At 39.6% G+C, this 19,735-nt stretch overlaps 1 protein-coding gene across 1 annotated transcript in view; it reads left to right on the top strand.

Moving 5' to 3' along the window:
- The window catches only part of LOC136265511 (leucine-rich repeat serine/threonine-protein kinase 1-like), a 144,420-nt gene that overhangs the window by 82,350 nt on the left and 42,335 nt on the right, over positions 1–19,735 (top strand). The window contains exons 12-14 of the mRNA XM_066060382.1: positions 6,536–6,683; positions 7,209–7,297; positions 7,364–7,486. Coding sequence (XP_065916454.1) covers positions 6,536–6,683; positions 7,209–7,297; positions 7,364–7,486 — 360 coding nt within the window. The remainder of the gene's footprint in view (positions 1–6,535; positions 6,684–7,208; positions 7,298–7,363; positions 7,487–19,735) is intronic.

Raw genomic sequence — 19,735 nt, 5'->3', positions numbered from 1 at the left:
GAATCTATCATGTAGAGAGTTCAACTACAAACAAATCACCCTGTAGAAAGATCAGCTATAGAAGAAATCACCTTGTAGAGAGTTCAGCTACAAAGAAACCATCATGTAGAGAGTTCAGCTACAAACAAATCGGCCTGTAGAGAGATCAGCTAGAAGAAATTACCTTGTAGAGAGTTCAGCTACAAAGAAACCATCATGTAGAGAGTTCAGCTGCAAACAAATCACCTGTAGAGAGTTAAGCTACAAACAAATCTCCCTGTAGAGAGATCAGCTAGAAGAAGTCACCTTGTAGATAGTTCAGTTACAAAGAAACCACCATGTAGAGAATTCAGCTACAAACTAGTGACCCTGTAGATACATCAGCTAGAAGAAGTTACCTTGTAGAGAGTTCAGCTACAAAGAAACCATTCTGTAAAGAGCTCAGCTGCAAACAAATCACCTATACAGAATTCAGCTACAAACAAATCACCCTGTAGAGAGATCAGCTAGAAGAAGTTACCTTGTAGATAGTTCAGCTCTACAAACAATTCACCCTGTAAAGAGATCAGCTAGAAGAAGTTACCTTGTAGAGAGTTCAGCTATAAAGAAACCATCATGTAGAGAATTCAGCTGCAAACAAATCATGTATAGAGAGTTCAGCTACAAACAAATCTCCCTGTAGAGAGATCAGCTAGAAGAAGTTTCCTTGTAGAGAGTTCTGCTACAAACAAATCACCCTGTAGAAAGATCAGCTAGAAGAAATCACCTTGTAGAGAGTTCAGCTTCAAAGAAACAATCATGTGAGAGTTCAGGTACAAACAAATTGTCCTGTAGAGAGATCAGCTAGAAGAAGTTACCTTGTAGAGAGTTCAGCTACAAAGAAACCATCATGTAGATAGTTCAGGTACAAACAAATCACCCTGTAGAAAGATCAGCTATAGAAGAAATCACCTTGTAGAGAGTTCAGCTACAAAGAATCTATCATGTAGAGAGTTCAACTACAAACAAATCACCCTGTAGAAAGATCAGCTATAGAAGAAATCACCTTGTAGAGAATTCAGCTACAAAGAAACCATCATGTAGAGAGTTCAGCTACAAACAAATCGGCCTGTAGAGAGATCAGCTAGAAGAAATTACCTTGTAGAGAGTTCAGCTACAAAGAAACCATCATGTAGAGAGTTCAGCTGCAAACAAATCACCTGTAGAGAGTTAAGCTACAAACAAATCTCCCTGTAGAGCGATCAGCTAGAAGAAGTCACCTTGCAGGGAGTTCAGTTACAAAGAAATAAACCATGTAGAGAGTTCAGCTGCAAACAAATCACCTGTAGAGAGTTCAGCTAGAGACAAGTCACCCTGTAGAGAGATCAGCTAGAAACAAGTCACCTTGTAGAGAGTTCAGCTAGAAGAAGTCACATTGTAGAGCTACAAAGAAACTACCATGTAGAGTTCAGCTGCGAACAAATCACCCTGTAGAGAACTCAGCTATACAAACAAATCGCCCTGTAGAAAGATTAGCTAGAAGAAGTTACCTTATAGGGAGTTCAGCTATGAACAGATCACCCTGTAGAGAGTTCAGCTACAAACAAATCACCCTGTAGAGAGTTAAGTTACAAAGAAACCACCATGTAGAGAGTTCAGCTGCAAAAATATCAATCACTCTGTAGAGAGTTCAGCTAGAAGAAGTCACCTTGTAGAGAGTTAAGCTGCAAATAAATCACCCTGTAGAGAATTCAGCTACAAACAAATCACCCTGTAGAAAGATCAGCTAGAAGAAGTTACCTTGTAGAGAGTTCAGCTACAAAGAAACCACCATGTAGAGAGTTCAGCTGCAAACAAATCACCTGTAGAGAGTTCAGCTAGAAACAAGTCACCTTGTAGAGAGATCAGCTAAAAACAAGTCACCCTGTAGAGAGTTCAGCTAGAAGAAGTCACATTGTAGAGAGTTCAGCTACAAAGAAACTACCACGTAGAGAGTTCAGCTGCAAACAAATCATCCTGTAGAGAGTTCAGCTAGAAGAAGTCACCTTTTAGAGAGTTCAGCTACAAAGCAACCACCATGTAAAGAGTTCAGCTGCAAAAAACTCAATCACCTTGTAGAAAGATCGGCTAGAAGAATTTACCTTGTAGAGAGTTCAGCTACAAAGAAACCACCATGTAGAGAGTTCAGCTGCAAACAAATCACCTGTAGAGAGTTCAGCTAGAAACAAGTCACTCTGTAGAGAGTTCAGCTAGAAGAAGTCACATTGTAGAGAGTTCAGCTACAATGAAACTCCCATGTAGAGAGTTCAGCTGCAAACAAATCACCCTGTAGAGAACTCAGCTACAAACAAATATGCAGTGTAAAAAGATCAGCTAGAAGAAGTTACCTTGTAGAGAGTTCAGCTACAACGAAACCACCATGTAGAGAGTTCAGCTACAAACAAATCACCTGTAGAGAGTTCAGCTAGAAACAAGTCACCCTGTAGAGAGATCAGCTAGAAACAAGTCACCTTGTAGAGAGTTCAGCTAGAAGAAGTCACATTGTAGAGAGTTCAGCTACAAAGAAACCACCATTTAGAGAGTTCAGCTGCAAACAAATCACCCAGCAGAAAGTTCAGCTATGAACAGATCACCCTGTTGAGAGTTCAGTTAGAAACAAGGAATCCATAGAGAGATCACCTAGAAGTATCGCCTTGTAGAGAGTTCAGCTACAAACAAATCACCTGTGGAGAGTTCAGCTACAAACAAATCACCCTGTAGAGAGATCAGCTAGAAGAAGTTACTTTGTAGGGATTTCAGCTACAAACAAATCACCCTGTAGAGAGTTCAGCTACAAAGAAACCATTCTGTAAAGAGCTCAGCTGCAAACAAATCACTTGTACAGAATTCAGCTACAAACAAATCACCCTGTAGAGAGATCAGCAAGAAGAAATTACCTTGTAGATAGTTCAGTTACAAACAAATCACCCTGTAGAAAGATCAGTTAGAAGAAGTTACCTTGGAGAAAGTTCAGCTACAAAGAAGCCATTTTGTAAAGAGCTCAGCTGCAAACAAATCACCTATACAAAATTCAGCTACAAACACATCACCCTGTAGAGAGATCAGCTAGAAGAAGTTACCTTGTTGATCGTTCAGCTACAAACAATTCACCCTGTAGAGAGAGCAATTAGAAGAAGTCACCTTGTAGAGTGTTCAGTTACAAAGAAACCATGGAGATTTCTGTAATCAATATATGTGACCGGATTTGCGAAAAGGGGTCTTCCACACACATCCAATTCTGTAAACGTTGGAGACCATAACTCAGTGTTCAAGTAACATATTAACCTGCAAATTTCACCATGTATTCAGCTATAGTGGTGCTCACCACTGCCCAAATATCAAGGCAATAGCTCTTTCTAATCTGAAGTTATCAATTGTCAAAGTTGGCAAATTGGATGTGTGTGGAAGACCCCTTTTCGCAAATGCGGTCAAATATGTATTATACAGTATATATAATTTGTACATTTACTGATAAAATATTTAAAGTACATCTACTTCATCTTTTCTTCTTCCTGTAGTAAAGAAAAAAACGTAGGTTAAAAAAGTCCCAAAGCTGGTATACAAATACAAAAAGAAATGAAATCTAATCCAAAACAGCCAAGCTGTAAAAAAAGTGTGCGGCCCTCAGAAAGGCTATGGTGAAAAAAGATGTGAAATCCAAGGTGGCGGCCAAGAAATGGCTGTGATGGTAGGTTAATGGTAAAAATTTTAATAATGACAATTTAGGTAAATTTTGTGAAGCGGCACAAAAATTCACCTGAATTGTCTTTATTAAAATTTTTACCATTAACCTACCATCACAGCCATTTCTTGGCCGCCACCTTGGATTTCACATCTTTTTTCACCATAGCCTTTCTGAGGGCTGCACACTTTTTTTACAGCTTGGCTGTTTTGGATTAGATTGAATTATCTTCTACACCTTAACTTTGGTTTTGCATTAATAAAACTAAACCCGCTATTGATTCCATTATATTATGGCAGAGGAGATGACAAAGTTTCATCAAGGAAATCTGGAATGCACTAATATTAAGCATGGAGGTAGTATATCAAAAATATACTCCCTCCTAGGAGGGATATATCAAGACACATGGTAGTGTGTCGTGCGGCCCAAGAAGCCAGCGCGCCACACCGTGAGTATATTTACAGGAAGAAAGTAAACGCTATTTTCACACCTTTGTAGCTCCGTGATTCCTTATCCAATTGAAACCAAAGTTGCTACAAAGTGCCGGCTAGGTAGGGGAGTCTACATTCCAAATTTGACAAAAATCGCTCCAGCCATTTCCGAGATACGAGCAGCCAAAGTTTGGGTTTTTTTTCTTCTACTTCTATTTCTTCTTCTTTTCGCACACTTTGCAAAATCCGCCATAAAACACGAATGCGTGCTCTAATCGGGCTGTACTTTGGTACACTTAAAGGGCTCATTAAGGCGAATCTCAGTACCAAGTTTGGTAGGAATCCGATGAGCATTCGCGGAGTTATAACCGATTATTTGCATAAAATTAGGTCGAAGGTCTGTCACGTCCACAGGGTAAACCCCTTGAAGGAACGAGCTGAAAATTGCTATGTAGATGGAGTAACTATCGTAGGAGTGCCTTTTTGTGGTTTGAAAGGAATCCAGTTAAAGGCCATCAAGATATGACAAAACCCAACCTATGTCACAATTACGCGATCGATGTTTATGAACAAAAAAAACTATTAGTTTTCATGCCTACCAGGCAAACCGCTTAGAACAGTGAGCTGAAAATCGGTGTGTAGCTGGAATAATTATCATAGAAAGTCCTTGCAGTAGTACAGAAGAATCGGATTACAAACCACTGAGTTATGATTCCAAAGCCAACTACGTGTAGCATATGCGAGATCGAGGTACTCTAATAGAACAGTCACTCTAATAGAGCATTTGGCTACGTTTATAATTTACTCCATTATAGAATTATTTGTAGGGAGTTCAGCTACAAACAAGTCACCCTGTAGTCAGATCAGCTAGAAGAAGGTACCTAATAGAGAGTTCAGCTACAAAGAAACCATCATGTAGAGAGTTCAGCTGCAAACAAATCGCCCTGTAGAGAATTCAGCTACAAACAAATCACCCTGTAGAAAGATCAGCTAGAAGAAGTTACCTTGTAGAGAGTTCAGCTACAAACAAATCATCCAGTAGAGAGATCAGCTAGAAGGATTATCTTGTAGAGAGTTCAGCTACAAAGAAATCACCCTGCTTCATCTTTTCTTCTTCCTGTGGTAAACAAAAAGAATGATAGGTTAAAAAGCCCTAAAGCTGGCCATAGGCCGACTTTGGGGTATACAAATACAAAAAGATGTGAAATCTAATCCAAAACAGCCAAGCTGTAAAAAAAGAGTGCGGCCCTGAGAAAGGCTATGGTGAAAAAAGATGTGAAATCCAAGGTGGCGGCCAAGAAATGGCTGTGATGGTAGGTTAATGGTAAAAATTTTAATAACAACAATTCAGGTGAATTTGGTGCCGCTTGGTCTTGGCACAAAATTCACCTGAATTGTCGTTATTAAAATTTTTACCATTAACCTACCATCACAGCCATTTCTTGGCCGCCACCTTGGATTTCACATCTTTTTTCACCATAGCCTTTCTCAGGGCCGCAGACCACACGCAGACCACACCCTCAGATTTTAAAAACCTCAGTTTGCTCTGTTTCACCATAGCCTTTCTCAGGGCCGCAGACCACACGCAGACCACACCCTCAGATTTTAAAAACCTCAGTTTGCTCTGTTTGAAGATCCTCATGCTAGGTCTCTAACCTACACTCAAAACAGCAATATAAACTAACCTGTGACCTTCTTCATTCACTAGTCCATACTGTATGTGCAGTTTTTTTGAGGTTGAGCTATGTTGCCTAATTTAAAATGTTTGTGGATTTGCAAACCCAAAATGCATTAGATCATATGAAGGTCTAAATATTTCAAGGATAAAATTTTTTCCAGTAACCCCCAAAATTGCGAAATCGGTGAGACTTGAATTACTTACATAGGCTATGTGGTATCTCAACTCTAGTTTCACTAAACTAAACCCACCCATAAAGTGTCACTATATTATAGCAGAGGAGGTGATAAAGTTTCATCAAAGAGTTCCTGGAATGAATCTACAAGAACTGGAGGTAGTGTATAATAATAATATTACACCAATAGATATATATTATGTGACTGGGCCTGGGAACATAAAATTTGCCTACATTTCCAAACTTTTATCTCCCATAACTTTTATGCCATCACGCTATGGCTTCAAAAATTTTAAGCAGGTATTAAGCAATTAGTTAGCTTAATAATACAAGTTGCAGAATGCAAATGTTTTATTCCAGTACTGAGATATAACCTGTTTGTGTGACAGGGTTTAGCTTGTGTGCACAGGCCCTATTTTTTCAGGCCTGGTCATAATTTTGATAAACTACCTTCATTTTTCGTTAATGCATTCCTAAGCACTGATAGCAGTACTATGTAGCATTTATACACCTTCCTTCCCTTTGGAGTGAGGTGTGAAAGTGGTATATCTATTGATGTAATTAATTTTTAGGCTTCAAGAAATTTTCCATGATGCTTAAAGATATAAAAGTGCCAGTTGCTTATTTCAAGCTACAACAATTAATATCAAAGAATGTGATGCAGATCAGGCAACACCAAGGTGATGATCCACCAATACAGTCATGGGAACAAATAATGGAGTAAGTATGATGATTGTGTTGCAGTTTATATGCAGACATAACTCCAAGTAACCACACATACATGTGCCGTGCTTAAATAAAAGTTGATATGATTTCAAATGGCAGGGATCAAAAATTAGAGATTTGCAGATGCTATTTATTTTTCTTATGTCATATTTTACTGCAAAGTCACCTATAGTGCCATTTAACGTATGTATATATGTATCACCCTGTAGACTTACTGACAAGAACAAAGCCACATGGTAAACTGTCAGTCCCAGTAGACAACCTCAGTGAATTGAGTAATTGATAATGAAATTCTATACAGCAATTAATTTAAGGCAAATATATACAGGTTTATTTTCATCTCAAATATCATGTTATAGTTCATGGCCAGTGGCATGCCAGTAATCTTCAAGGATGTGGCTGTGAAGAGACTCTTTTAACTTGTGTTGCCTAACATAGTATTATAGTTAGTTGTTTTTCTTGGTTTGTGGTTATGTGACAGTACTTACATATGTACATAAGTGACATATATTGTTTTAGAATGGTTTCATTGAAGAAACAAGATGCTAAAAGTATTTTCAAAGATGAACGAGACCTTGCTGTTGCTGTTAAGTACATGAAGCAAAATGGTAAGGAATTTAAAAGTTCGGAAAATGTGTTGTTTAACATTTTTACAATTTCCACCCCCTTTTCAGGCACTATTATGTATTTTGACTACCCTGGTCTAACTGACTACTATTTCATTGATCCACACTGGTTGTATGATTTGCTCTGCAGAGTGTGCACATCTCCATTTCTTTCCAGCTGTAAAATTGATAGTAAGTGACTCTTGTTGTTTCTAGTGAACCTAATTGAAAGCTCTCTATAGCAAGTGTATTGTAGTTATGTGACCTAGTCTGGAAAAACCAGTCTCATCACCTATGTAAAAGTATAGAGAAATGCTGGTTGTAAGTATTTGGCATGATGTAGCCAATGAGCAGAGCTAAGTGTACCAAATTTTACACTAATTTCTTATCTTTTTGAGCATCCAGTGTAGAAGTAGCCAGCATTAAAGTTCCCCACCATTTTAGATAATTCTTAACTTGAGTTTGACCATATGTGGCAAGCTCTAATAGGGACGGTGGGTGAGGGATGAGGGGAAGGCATTACAAAATGAAAGAAAAATGCTTAGGGAGCCATTCAGGTCTCAAAACTGGCTAAAATGAAAGGAAATGTATAGCACAGGTCTTTATTCAATGCCACAAAGCTGTACAACTGCATGCAGCCATCCCCAGGATGGCAAGAGCTCCACTGACCGCTTGTATAGCTTGCTACCGTGCTTGGGAAAATCAGCCAGTGAAAGCAGACCACTCAAATCTGGCTGATTTTAAATGGTAGTTCCATTTATATAGCTTGGTTAAAAATCAAATCTGCTGTCATGGGCGATAAGACTAATTTTCCTGGGTCTATTTGCATAAAATTGTCCACCCAACAATACTAGCTGTAGAATTGCTGCTCTGGCTGTTCTAAGTACTTAACACTGCTCTGAATGTGGCTCATGGCCTGAAACCAGTAAGTTATCTATTCCGAGTACTTGGTGTAGGCCTGAGCCTATTACGCTTTTGAAATTGCCTATTATGCTTTTGAGCATTGCTCCAAAATTTCCCCTACTATGCTCCAATTATTCCCAGTTGTGTACCATTATGCTCCAAATATGCTCATATAAAATTGTGTCTTGACTGCTCTTTTAGAGTACCTAATGCATCTGTGACCGCTCTATTAGGATATTTCATTATGCGGTGACTGTTCTATTAGAGTATATCGATCTTCAAGTAATCTTTTCTTCACAATGTAGCTGTAAATCTGATTTTTACCATGTTTGCACACTATCCCATTCTGCATCATGCAAAATAGGCAGAGTTTCAGCTTCTCGCATAACCAATGCATAAAAATTTTGCCTAATATGCTGGCATTATGCTGATACTTTTGGCTTCCTATTATGCCCCAAATTATGCTGGCATAATCGGCGCAGGCCTAACCTGGTGTAAATTTTATTTGTATGTGACCTAGTCTGGGAAAGCTTGTCTTATTGTCTCTTTAAAGTATCGAGAAAATGCCAGTTATAAGTATTTGGAATTTTGTAGTTTTCCAATGGTTGAAGCTACATGTATGTACCAAATTTTCACACGTTTTACACTAATTCCTTACCTTTCAAAGCATCCACTGTAGAAGTTCCCAACAGTTAAATTTCCTGCAATTTTAGATAGTTTTTAACTTGATTTTGACTTTACCAGCTAGGCAGGCATAAATCAAGGTGGTGGGTGGGGATTGAGGTAGGGCAAAAAGTTCCTTACAGAATGAAAGAGGAATGTGTAGGGATGAATTTGGCCAACTTATGGCCATTCAGATCTAAAATGGAAGGAAATTTACAGCATAGGTCTTTATTCAACACCATGGAGATGTACAGCTACATACAGCCATCCCCAAGCTCCATTAAAGACACAGATCACTTGTACGGTTTGTCACTGTGCTCGGGAAAAGCAGACCACTCACGTGTATTGAAAAAATTTTTTTATGCAAAGCTTTGTGTTCTAAGTAAAAAATCAAATCTGCTGTCATTAGTGATGAGACTGGTTTCCCAGATCCAGCCACATTCATAAAAAAAGTTAAAGCACCGCTGTGTGTACACACAAATACAGAGTGTGTTGAGTGAAGGTAATCTAATCAAAAACAGCCAAGCTGTAAGAAAAGGAGTGCGGCCCTTGAAAAGGCTATAATGAAAAAAGATGTGAAATCCAAGGTGGCGGCCAAGAAATGGCTGTGATGGTAGGTTAATGGTAAAAATTTTAATAACGACAATTCAGGTGAATTTTGTGCCAAGACCAAGCGGCACCAAATTCACCTGAATTGTTGTTATTAAAATTTTTACCATTAACCTACCATCACAGCCATTTCTTGGCCACCACCTTGGATTTCACATCTTTTTTCATTATAGCCTTTTCAAGGGCTGCACTCCTTTTTTTACAGCTTGGCTGTTTTTGATTAGATTTCACTTCTTTTTGTATTTGTATACCCCAAAGCCGGCCTATGGCCAGCTTTGGGGCTTTTTAACCTATATATTTTTCTTTACCACAGGAAAAAGAAAACGATGAAGCAGATTTTATAAATACTTTAACTCATTCTGATTTTATCAGTAAATGTACAAATTATATGTATAATGCATAAATCAAGAGTTCATTATATTATGAACTCTTGCATATATTTATTACATGTCAATTAATCCCCACAGGATAATTTATAGCTGATCTCTCTACTGGGAGGCTTGAAATGTAGCTGAACTCTCTACAGGGTGATCTGCTTGTACGTAGATGAACTCTTTACAGGATTCTCTCTACAGGGTGACTTGACTCTAGCTGAACTCTCTGCAGGGTTATCTGTTTGTAGTTGAATTCTCTACAGGGTGATTTGTTTGCAGCTGAACTCTCTACAAGGTAACTTCTTCTAGCTGATCTGTCTATAGGGTGACTTGTATATAGCTGGTCTCTCTACAAGGGATTTGTTTGTAGCTTAATTTTCTACAGGGTGATTTGTTTGCAGCTATACTCTCTACATGGTGGTTGCTTTGTAGCTGAACTCTCTAAAAGGTGACTTCTTATAGCTGAACTCTCTACAGGGTGATCTTTTCATAGCTGAACTCTCTACAGGATGATTTGTTTGCAGCTGAACTCTCTACATGATGATTTCTTTGTAGCTGAACTCTCTACAGGGTGATTTGTTTCAGCTGAAATCCCTACAGGTGATTTGTTAGTAGCTGAACTCTCTACAAGGTGATACTTCTAGGTGATCTCTCTACAGGATGACTTGTTTCTAACTGAACTCTCAACAGGGTGATCTGTTCATAACTGAACTTTCTACTGGGTGATTTGTTTGCAGCTGAACTCTCTACATGGTGGTTTCTTTGTAGCTGAACTCTCTAAAAGGTGACTTCTTATAGCTGAACTCTCTACAGGGTGATCTTTTCATAGCTGAACTCTCTACAGGATGATTTGTTTGCAGCTGAACTCTCTACATGATGATTTCTTTGTAGCTGAACTCTCTACAGGGTGATTTGTTTCAGCTGAAATCCCTACAGGTGATTTGTTAGTAGCTGAACTCTCTACAAGGTGATACTTCTAGGTGATCTCTCTACAGGATGACTTGTTTCTAACTGAACTCTCAACAGGGTGATCTGTTCATAACTGAACTTTCTACTGGGTGATTTGTTTGCAGCTGAACTCTCTACATGGTGGTTTCTTTGTAGCTGAACTCTCTACAAGGTAACTACTTCTAGCTGATCTCTCTACAGGATGACTTGTTTGTAGCTGAATTCTCTGCAAGGTGATACTTCTAGGTGATCTCTCTACAGGATGACTTGTTTCTAACTGAACTCTCAACAGGGTGATCTGTTCATAGCTGAACTTTCTACTGGGTGATTTGTTTGCAGCTGAACTCTCTACATGGTGGTTTCTTTGTAGCTGAACTCTCTACAAGGTAATTTCTTCTAGCTGAACTTTCTACAGGGTGACTTGTTTCTAGCTGATCTCTCTACAGGGTGATCTGTTCATAGCTGAACTTTCTACAGGGTGATTTGTTTGCAGCTGAACTCTCTGCATGGTAGTTTCTTTGTAGCTGAACTCTACAATGTGACTTCTTCTAGTTGAACTCTCTACAGGGTGACTTGTTTCTAGCTGATCTCTCTACAGGGTGACTTGTTTCTAGCTGAACTCTCTACAGGTGATTTGTTTGCAGCTGAACTCTCTACATGGTGGTTTCTTTGTAGCTGAACTCTCTACAAGGTGACTTCTTCTAGCTGAACTCTCTACAGAGTGATTGATTTTCTTTGCAGCTGAACTCTCTACATGGTGGTTGCTTTGTAGCTGAACTCTCTAAAAGGTGACTTCTTCTAGCTGAACTCTCTACAGGGTGATCTTTTCATAGCTGAATCCGCTACAGGATGATTTGTTTGCAGCTGAACTCTCTACATGATGATTTCTTTGTAGCTGAACTCTTTACAGGGTGATTTGTTTGTAGCTGAACTCCCTACAAGGTAACTTCTTCTAGCTAATCTTTCTAAAGGCGATTTGTTTGTAGCTGAGTTCTCTACAGGGTGTTTGTTTGCAGCTGAACTCTCTACATGGTAGTTTCTTTGTAGCTGAACTCTCTACAATGTGACTTCTTCTAGCTGAACTCTCTACAGGGTGACTTGTTTCTAGCTGATCTCTCTACAGGGTGACTTGTTTCTAGCTGAACTCTCTACAGGTGATTTGTTTGCAGCTGAACTCTCTACATGGTGGTTTCTTTGTAGCTGAACTCTCTACAAGGTAACTTCTTCTAGCTGATCTTTCTACAGGGTGATTTGTTTGTAGCTGAATTCTCTACAAGGTGATTTATTTGCAGCTGAACTCTCTACAGGGTGACTTCTTCTAGCTGAACTCTCTACAGAGTGATCGATTTTTTTGCAGCTGAACTCTCTACATTGTGGTTTCTTTGTAACTGAACTCTCTACATGGTGATTTGTTTGTAGCTGAACTCTCTACAGGGTGATCTGTTCGTAGCTGAACTCTCTACAAGGTAACTTCTTCTAGCTGATCTTTCTACAGGGCATATTTGTTTGTAGCTGAGTTCTCTACAGGGTGATTTGTTTGCAGCTGAACTCTCTACATGGTAGTTTCGTTTAGCTGAACTCTCTACAATGTGACTTCTTCTAGCTGATCTCTCTACAAGATGACTTGTTTCTAACTGAACTCTCTACAGTGTGGTCTGTTCATGCGGAACTTTCTACTGGGTGATTTGTTTGCAGCTGAACTCTTTGCATGATTGTTTCTTTGTAACTGAACTCTCTACAAGGTAACTTCTTCTAGCTGATCTCTCTACAGGGCAATTTGTTTGAGCTGAACTCTCTACATGATGGTTTCTTTGTAGCTGAACTCTCTATTAGGTACCTTCTTCTGGCTGATCTGACTACAGCGTGACTTGTTTGTAGCTGAGTTCCCTACAGAATAACTTGCAATGTAATATAATTGAGTAAATTATAAATGCAGCTGAATACTTTATTAGGGTGACTGTTCTATTAGAGTATCTCGATCTCGCATTTGTTACACGTAGTTGTCTTTCAAATCATAACTCAGTGGTTTGTAATCCGATTCTTCTGTACTACTGCAAGGACTTTCTATTATGATTATTCCAGCTACATACTGATTTTCAGCTCGTTGCTCTAAGCGGTTTGCCTGGTATACACGAAAACTAATAGTTTTTTATTCATAAAAATCGATTGCATAATTTTGACACAGGTCGGGTTTTGTGTCATATCTCCATGGTCTTTATCCCGATTCCTTTCAAACCACAAAAAGGCACTCCTACGATGGTTGCTCCATCTACATATCAATTTTCAACTGATTCCTCAAAGGAGTTTACCCTGTAGGCATGACAGACCTTCGACCTTATTTTACGCAAATAATCGGTCATAACTCCGTGAATGTTCATCGGATTCCTACCAAAGTTGGTACAGAGATCCGCCTTAATGAGCCCTTTAAGTGTGCCAAACTTCAGCCCAATCCGAGCACGCATTCGTGTTTTATGGGGGATTTTGCGAAGTGTGCAAAATGAAGAAGTAGAAGAAAAAACGAAGAAATTAAAACGAAATGTAGTTCGCTCGTATCTCGGAAATGGCTAAAGCGATTTTCTTCAAATTTGGTGTGTAGACTCCCCTTGCTGGCCGGCATCTCTCTGGCAAATTTGGTTCCAATCGGATAAGGGATCACAGAGCTACATAGGTGTGAAAATTACGTTTTCTTTCTTCCTGTTAATATACTCACGGGTGGCACGCCGGTTTCTTGGGCCGCACGACACACTACCGTCAGTCTTGATATAGTACAAGGTGAAGCTGAGTGCTATATTTGCCTTGAGACACCCCCCGAGTTTTGTACACACAAGCATAGGCATTTTTTAATGTACTTCCTGGCCTCCTTGTTCGAACTGTTTATCTCGCCTGCCCGAACCACTTCAATTTATTTTCAGTAATTGGACTATCAGTAAGTGCCCTTGTAATCTATTTCTGTCATTGAACAAACTGTTATAGCAATAATGATGTAGCGCATATGATCAATCATGCTGTCTAGTTGGGGTTGTTTTCATTACTGTATTTGCCCAAGTGTACTGTATTTACCTAATTGTACACATAACAGTACTGTATTTGCCCAATTATGCACATAACTGTACTGTATGACTCATACAGTACAGTTGTGTAGTTATTTAGTACTGTATGGAAAGTACAGTATGCGGCAGCACTTAGATCCTCCAACGCAAAGTACTACTATATATATACTGTAATCACATGAAACTTCAAATGAGCCACCAGGTGTATATTAGGCATACAGGCCACAGGTACAGACAGGTACCTGGGAACCAATAATGTGTGTCATGCGTACGTGCAGGCTAGTAACCTATGCTGCACTGGGTGACCAATACCACCTCCAGTAAGAGTTCATGCACAGAATTCATTTTATATACATATCTCATGATTTCATTTATGGGTTGCAGCAGGTAACATTGCTCCTACATTTGTTGATATGGATGGACACATCCTAGTGGTATAAGGAAATATATTTACTAAGTCCCACAATCAATCCTCCATTGTGGTGCCAACTCGATCACTGGAGTAAGGCTACAAACAAGTCCACTATACCAAACTATGGTAAAGTATGTGTGAATTCATTAAGTTAGTTTGTGTGTGTATGTTGTGCTAGTGTTTTTCGTAGTGCGTGTTAATTATGAGGCATGCTATATATCCTGGCTACTTTGATTTATTGCACTTACACATACACTCTGAATCTTAAATCGAAGGAAATTTACTGTTGATAAACCACGAGGTAAACACACCATGTAATTAACATACAAAGCCAAAAAGCTATGTGAAACACAGCTATCACCACCCAGTGAACCAGCAATGGGATGCCTGTGCACCACTCAGGCACTTGAGTCTTGTGCAGGCAAATCTTCCTGGGGCAGGACTAGTAACCTGCAGGAGGACTGTCCAGGTCTCATGGAGAGAGGATGCTTTCACAATGACTCCAACACTGCTAAACAAGACAAGAACATTTGGGCATTTAATTTCACCAGTAAACACCAGATACCTACTGATGTTAAAGCTGGGTGGACTGCTTCCCCAGTTGACACCGTCTCCATTACACAGCTAGGTAGGCTGGAGCTATGTGACTAAAGTTTTGAGAGAACAGCAACACCAAATTGGCATAACCGGGCATCTAGCCTGGAACCTTTAAATTACCAAACTGATGCTCTAGCCACTTTGCTATACATTACATTAATAAACTAGTTATTTTCTCCCTTGCAGCACAACCTTACCTTTAAAAGAGGATTAAATGGTTCGAGTGAAATTTCCTACAGTCAATAAAGTCAATAGCAGTGGGAAAATGAAACATTTCAAAAGAAATTATTTGTTCCCCACACTCCCATAGCACATATAAGAGATGACACCATCATTGATGAAGTAATGATGCTGAATGTGTATAAAAGAAAATAGAAATAAAGACAGCTAAACTTTTGGATGCATGTGACCAAACAGGACCACAACATAAAGGACCTGTGTGGGCATGGTGTGGTTACAATAATAAAATTTAGCTACATCAGTAAAATGCAGTTATTATAATAAGTATGATTGGCTGAGTCCACCCACTCTTTGCATGATTGAGAGGATACTATTTCAGAAGATGAAATGTATTATATACAGACAGCATCATTCAACATCTTCCTGACAAACAACATGGAAGATGCTGTTAATTCAGCAGATTGTTCACGGAGACTGGCTAGTAGTGACCAAGCACTGTAATTTCAACTGTCTCATGGTAACTTAACAGCTGCTTTTAATCTCTGCAGCAATTGAAGGTACTCTGCTTTGGATTGTTTCCTGGAAAGGGCTGATTGTATACGATCTACAAAGTCCAGAGGGTAATTCATTTCTAACATCACACTTTCATGGTAGTGAATTGAATAATACAGTATCTGGGTGATAGCATGTTGTTAGTATGGATATTGGAATTGTTGCTTTAAATGCTTCAGTAGCTACCTTGGAAGTTCTGTAGGTCTGCATTTAGTTAGCAATGAGTTTTGTAGCTAGAATATGCAGTACCTTATTGTGATGGTAGCTAAGTGTATCTCTGCTGACTTTAAGAAACAGGGGACAACCTTTTAAAACATTTGCTGCAGTAAGGCAGGTTGAATTACACAATAAGCACTTTGCATCACATTGCATGGATTCATTGGATTGATGTTGAAACAGTGGGTAAACTCAATGGCCGGCTGCCTCTGCCAATACTTTGCCAGGCATACTGTTGGCAGAGGCAGCCTGTAAGAGAAATAATAGTATAAATTGACACTTTATGCTTGTTCACTTTCAATTGCTTAAGTGTGATGATGGTTGATCAAGTAGTATGTCACTTTGTACACATGTGAGTTGAATGCATGTACTGATTTTCTGGGGTGCACAGTCGTGCACTGAAATAATCATGGATACTTTGTACTAGAGTGGGTCTATATAGTGACCGTGTTGGCTACTTTGTTTGGGATTTGTGCTGAACCAGAGACGTAAAGTTGGAGGTCTGTTGGATGGATTTCATTGATATATAAAATGTTTTAAGTCAAGGCTGTTGGATATGGAGTGATCACGAGATCAGGCATCACTAGATGGACTACTCTGTATCACAGTGTGTGCAGGTTGTGATTTGATAACTGCTTGAAGTAGTGGCAAGACTCTACAAAGATTGAAGATGATCATAATAGTATAATAGTAATAGTACAATAGTAATAGTAGTATGGTGCATGGGCCCAGTGTTACAAATCAGTTGTAAACCGGTTTAAAAATATTTGTAACATGGCCAAGTACCTCCTTTTGGCCACACAATCTGGCCTGTAACAATATATTTGGATCCCCCCAAAACGTGGACCCCCGGTCCACTTTTTTTTGAAATATTTGGACCCCTCTGAAATATTTTATCCCCCCTACAAAATTCATTATTAAAGTCATTTACACGCATTCAAAGGGGATCCAGATATTTCAGCTGAAATAATTGATCTCCCCTTCTATAATTTTATTGTCCTTTCCCTTACCTGTTGCATTCAGCTCATCACCCCAGTTTCCTTTTTATGGAAAAGTGACAACCTTACTGCCACTCGAGACCTGACTTAGCACAATCATGTGATTTCTTGCCTGATTACCCATTGTAGTGGAAAGCTGATGACATTCCTAATGTGTATGGCTGCATCCTAGTGCACAGTGCAATGAATATCATGTACAACCACCAATGCATTCCAGTATAATTATTGCTGAACATCATGTGATTCATGCTCATTGGCAATGCGTACCTTGAGCAACAAGTTGTATATTATGATTCTATCTTCTTAAAAGTAAAAGTTATCTAGTTTTGTATACTGAATTTGTATTTTGAGAACTGGGACCCTAGTTTTAGAGCTTTAGGGACCCCCTTAGCCGGGCCCCTAGGCAGCTGCCTACCCTGCCTACCCTTAAAGCCAGCTCTAGCTCAGGACATCAGCTATTGTGAATGACCTGACAAGAAAAGCCTATGCAGTTGCCTTAACCCATGAAGGCATGCTTGTAGTTTGGTGAGAAATGCTGAGAGCTTAAGTTAGTTCAGTTGCCAGCAACTCTATTAGGGATGTGTTCAATCAATATTATGTTCAATCAATATTATGTTCAATTAATGACACAATTAGAAAACTGGCGAAGTCGGACGTGTTGCATCATGACTTCACAGTACACCCTTCTACAGGGTTAATGGGAGTAGGATACTCTCCTCGGTATGAACTCTTGATGTCAGTGATCAGCAGATGATAAGAGTATAATAGGTTATAAGAAAATTGCTATATACCAGATTCAATCTTTTCAAAAATTTCCTGAGGGAGCATATCCCAGATCCCATAGATTTAACATGCTTTGTGTGCTATAAGTAGCCACAGATATTCCTTGAGCTACCAATGAGTTCAATGATGACAATGAAGAGAATCTGAGAAGCCTAAGAATTGTGATGTCATGTTGCTTGTTTGTTTAAATGGCCATAACACATTGTTAGTGTGTGGTATAGTAACACTAATTAGAATCCCAATCATGCGATCTGTACAAGGCATTAATAGGATGACCTAACTACATACATAAAACACTTCATACTACCTAAATTAACAATCTTACCAGTACTTCTTTCCAACTGCCTTATGGAACGGGCGTGGGGCTGCCCGCATGCCACCCAACCGCCCCCGAGCAATTATACATTATCAGCCAGCCCCACGCCAACCTTAAGGCGGTTGTACTAGTTGACATGCACTAAATATCACAAACTAGGTACGACAAGCTAAACACATACATGATTATTAATCACAATGGTATCAATACACAAGAAAGGCTCACCTTACCAGCAAAATATGTACGATTACCTCCGTTATTACACGAAGATAGAAAGCAGGATGGCGGCCTGTCCCTTTTTCACCCATCCGCCCCCGAGCTATGCATACAATACAGACAGGCCGCCATCCAATCCTCCCTTTTAAATGTACCTGTAATATTGAATCATGCAGTCAAGCTTACCAAGTAGCTAAACAAAGAAGCCAGTTTAGTGGTCTAATTTGGGTGATAACTCGGCAACTGAGGGGTCACGGGATGGCAGGTCAGCAGGTACCGAGCCGCAGTTGAAGCACATGCATTCACATGTAGAAGCAACAAACCAAACTTGTCTTGAATAACGTTAACTGCGGCAATGGTGAAAGTTATGTAGCGGCATGCGTCAGCGCTCTCCAGTATGAGCAGCCATGAACATTTATGTAACAGTTAGCAATAGCTATCATGCAATAACAGCCACGACACTCATGCAGCAGCACCTCAATTCAAAGCAGCAAGTAACATGCACACGGTGGCATTCTTAGAGCAGCAGATAACAAGCACGCAGCGGCACTCTTGGTACAGCCGGCAAATAACAGGCACGCAGCTGCACTCTCGAAACAGCACGCATGCACGCAGCAGCACTCTCAGTACAGCAAACAACATGCACGCAGCAGCACTTTCAGTGCAATCATAACATGTACGCAGCAGCACACTCTGTGCAATAATAACATGTACGCACCAGCACTAATAACATGCACGCAGCAGCACTCTCAGTGCAGTGGGCAGCATGCACCATCCATCCGCAATAAATATTCATGTGATGATACTTAGCATGCTTCGAGTTCTAACAGGCATGCAGGTTAGACCGCTGATACGCAATAAGCAACGGGTAAAAGTTGTTGTCGAAGTCAAGTACACAAAGCTGTGATCATTACACACGCAAACAGTTCAAGGCTATTTGGTTAAAACTTGCCCAAATTTTCTTTGCCCAAATTAGTTTCAGTTTCCTATAAATTTACTTCCCTCAGTTGCCCGAGTATTCATCCTCTACACGCGGCGTCAAGGTTATATTTTATATTAGTTTATTTATTTATTTATTTTTTAATTTTAACATTGGATAAGCAGTGGTTAACAGAATGTACATTTATGTTAACAAATACTAGCATATGGTGTGTCAGTTTAGCTGGTTAATGTGTCAATGCATACAGTCTGGGTCCCATTCTGGTTGGTTGGATGTGTCCGTATGAGCTAATAAACGGTGAATAGCTGGAGTTCTTGATGGTTGGCAGTGAATATAAGACAAGTAAGCGTTGCTTGACCAGCGTCCAAGGCTTTTAATCATCCATGCTGGAAGACCGGCAGTTGCTGCGGTGGTAGCAGCACCTATTTTAAAGCTATGTGATGCATAGTCCATGTAATTAAGACCAGCCTGTGAAAGGAGCTGTTGAATTACTCTAGTGACTGCTGGACGGGATAATGGGGTAAACCTGCCGGCGTGATATAGAAAGGCATTAGGTGGTGTGCTGGTGACAGAATCCTTATGGCGTTTGAGTGCCTTTAGTGGGCAGGTAGATGAAGTGGTTTTAAAAATGTGTACAGTGTGGCCTCGTCTGAATGGATCGGTCTTTTTTTGGTGTAGAGTAAT

The sequence above is a fragment of the Dysidea avara genome, chromosome 9 (assembly GCF_963678975.1).
Source record: "Dysidea avara chromosome 9, odDysAvar1.4, whole genome shotgun sequence".
Taxonomy (NCBI): domain Eukaryota; kingdom Metazoa; phylum Porifera; class Demospongiae; order Dictyoceratida; family Dysideidae; genus Dysidea; species Dysidea avara.
This window is presented reverse-complemented; position numbering and strand designations above follow the sequence as displayed.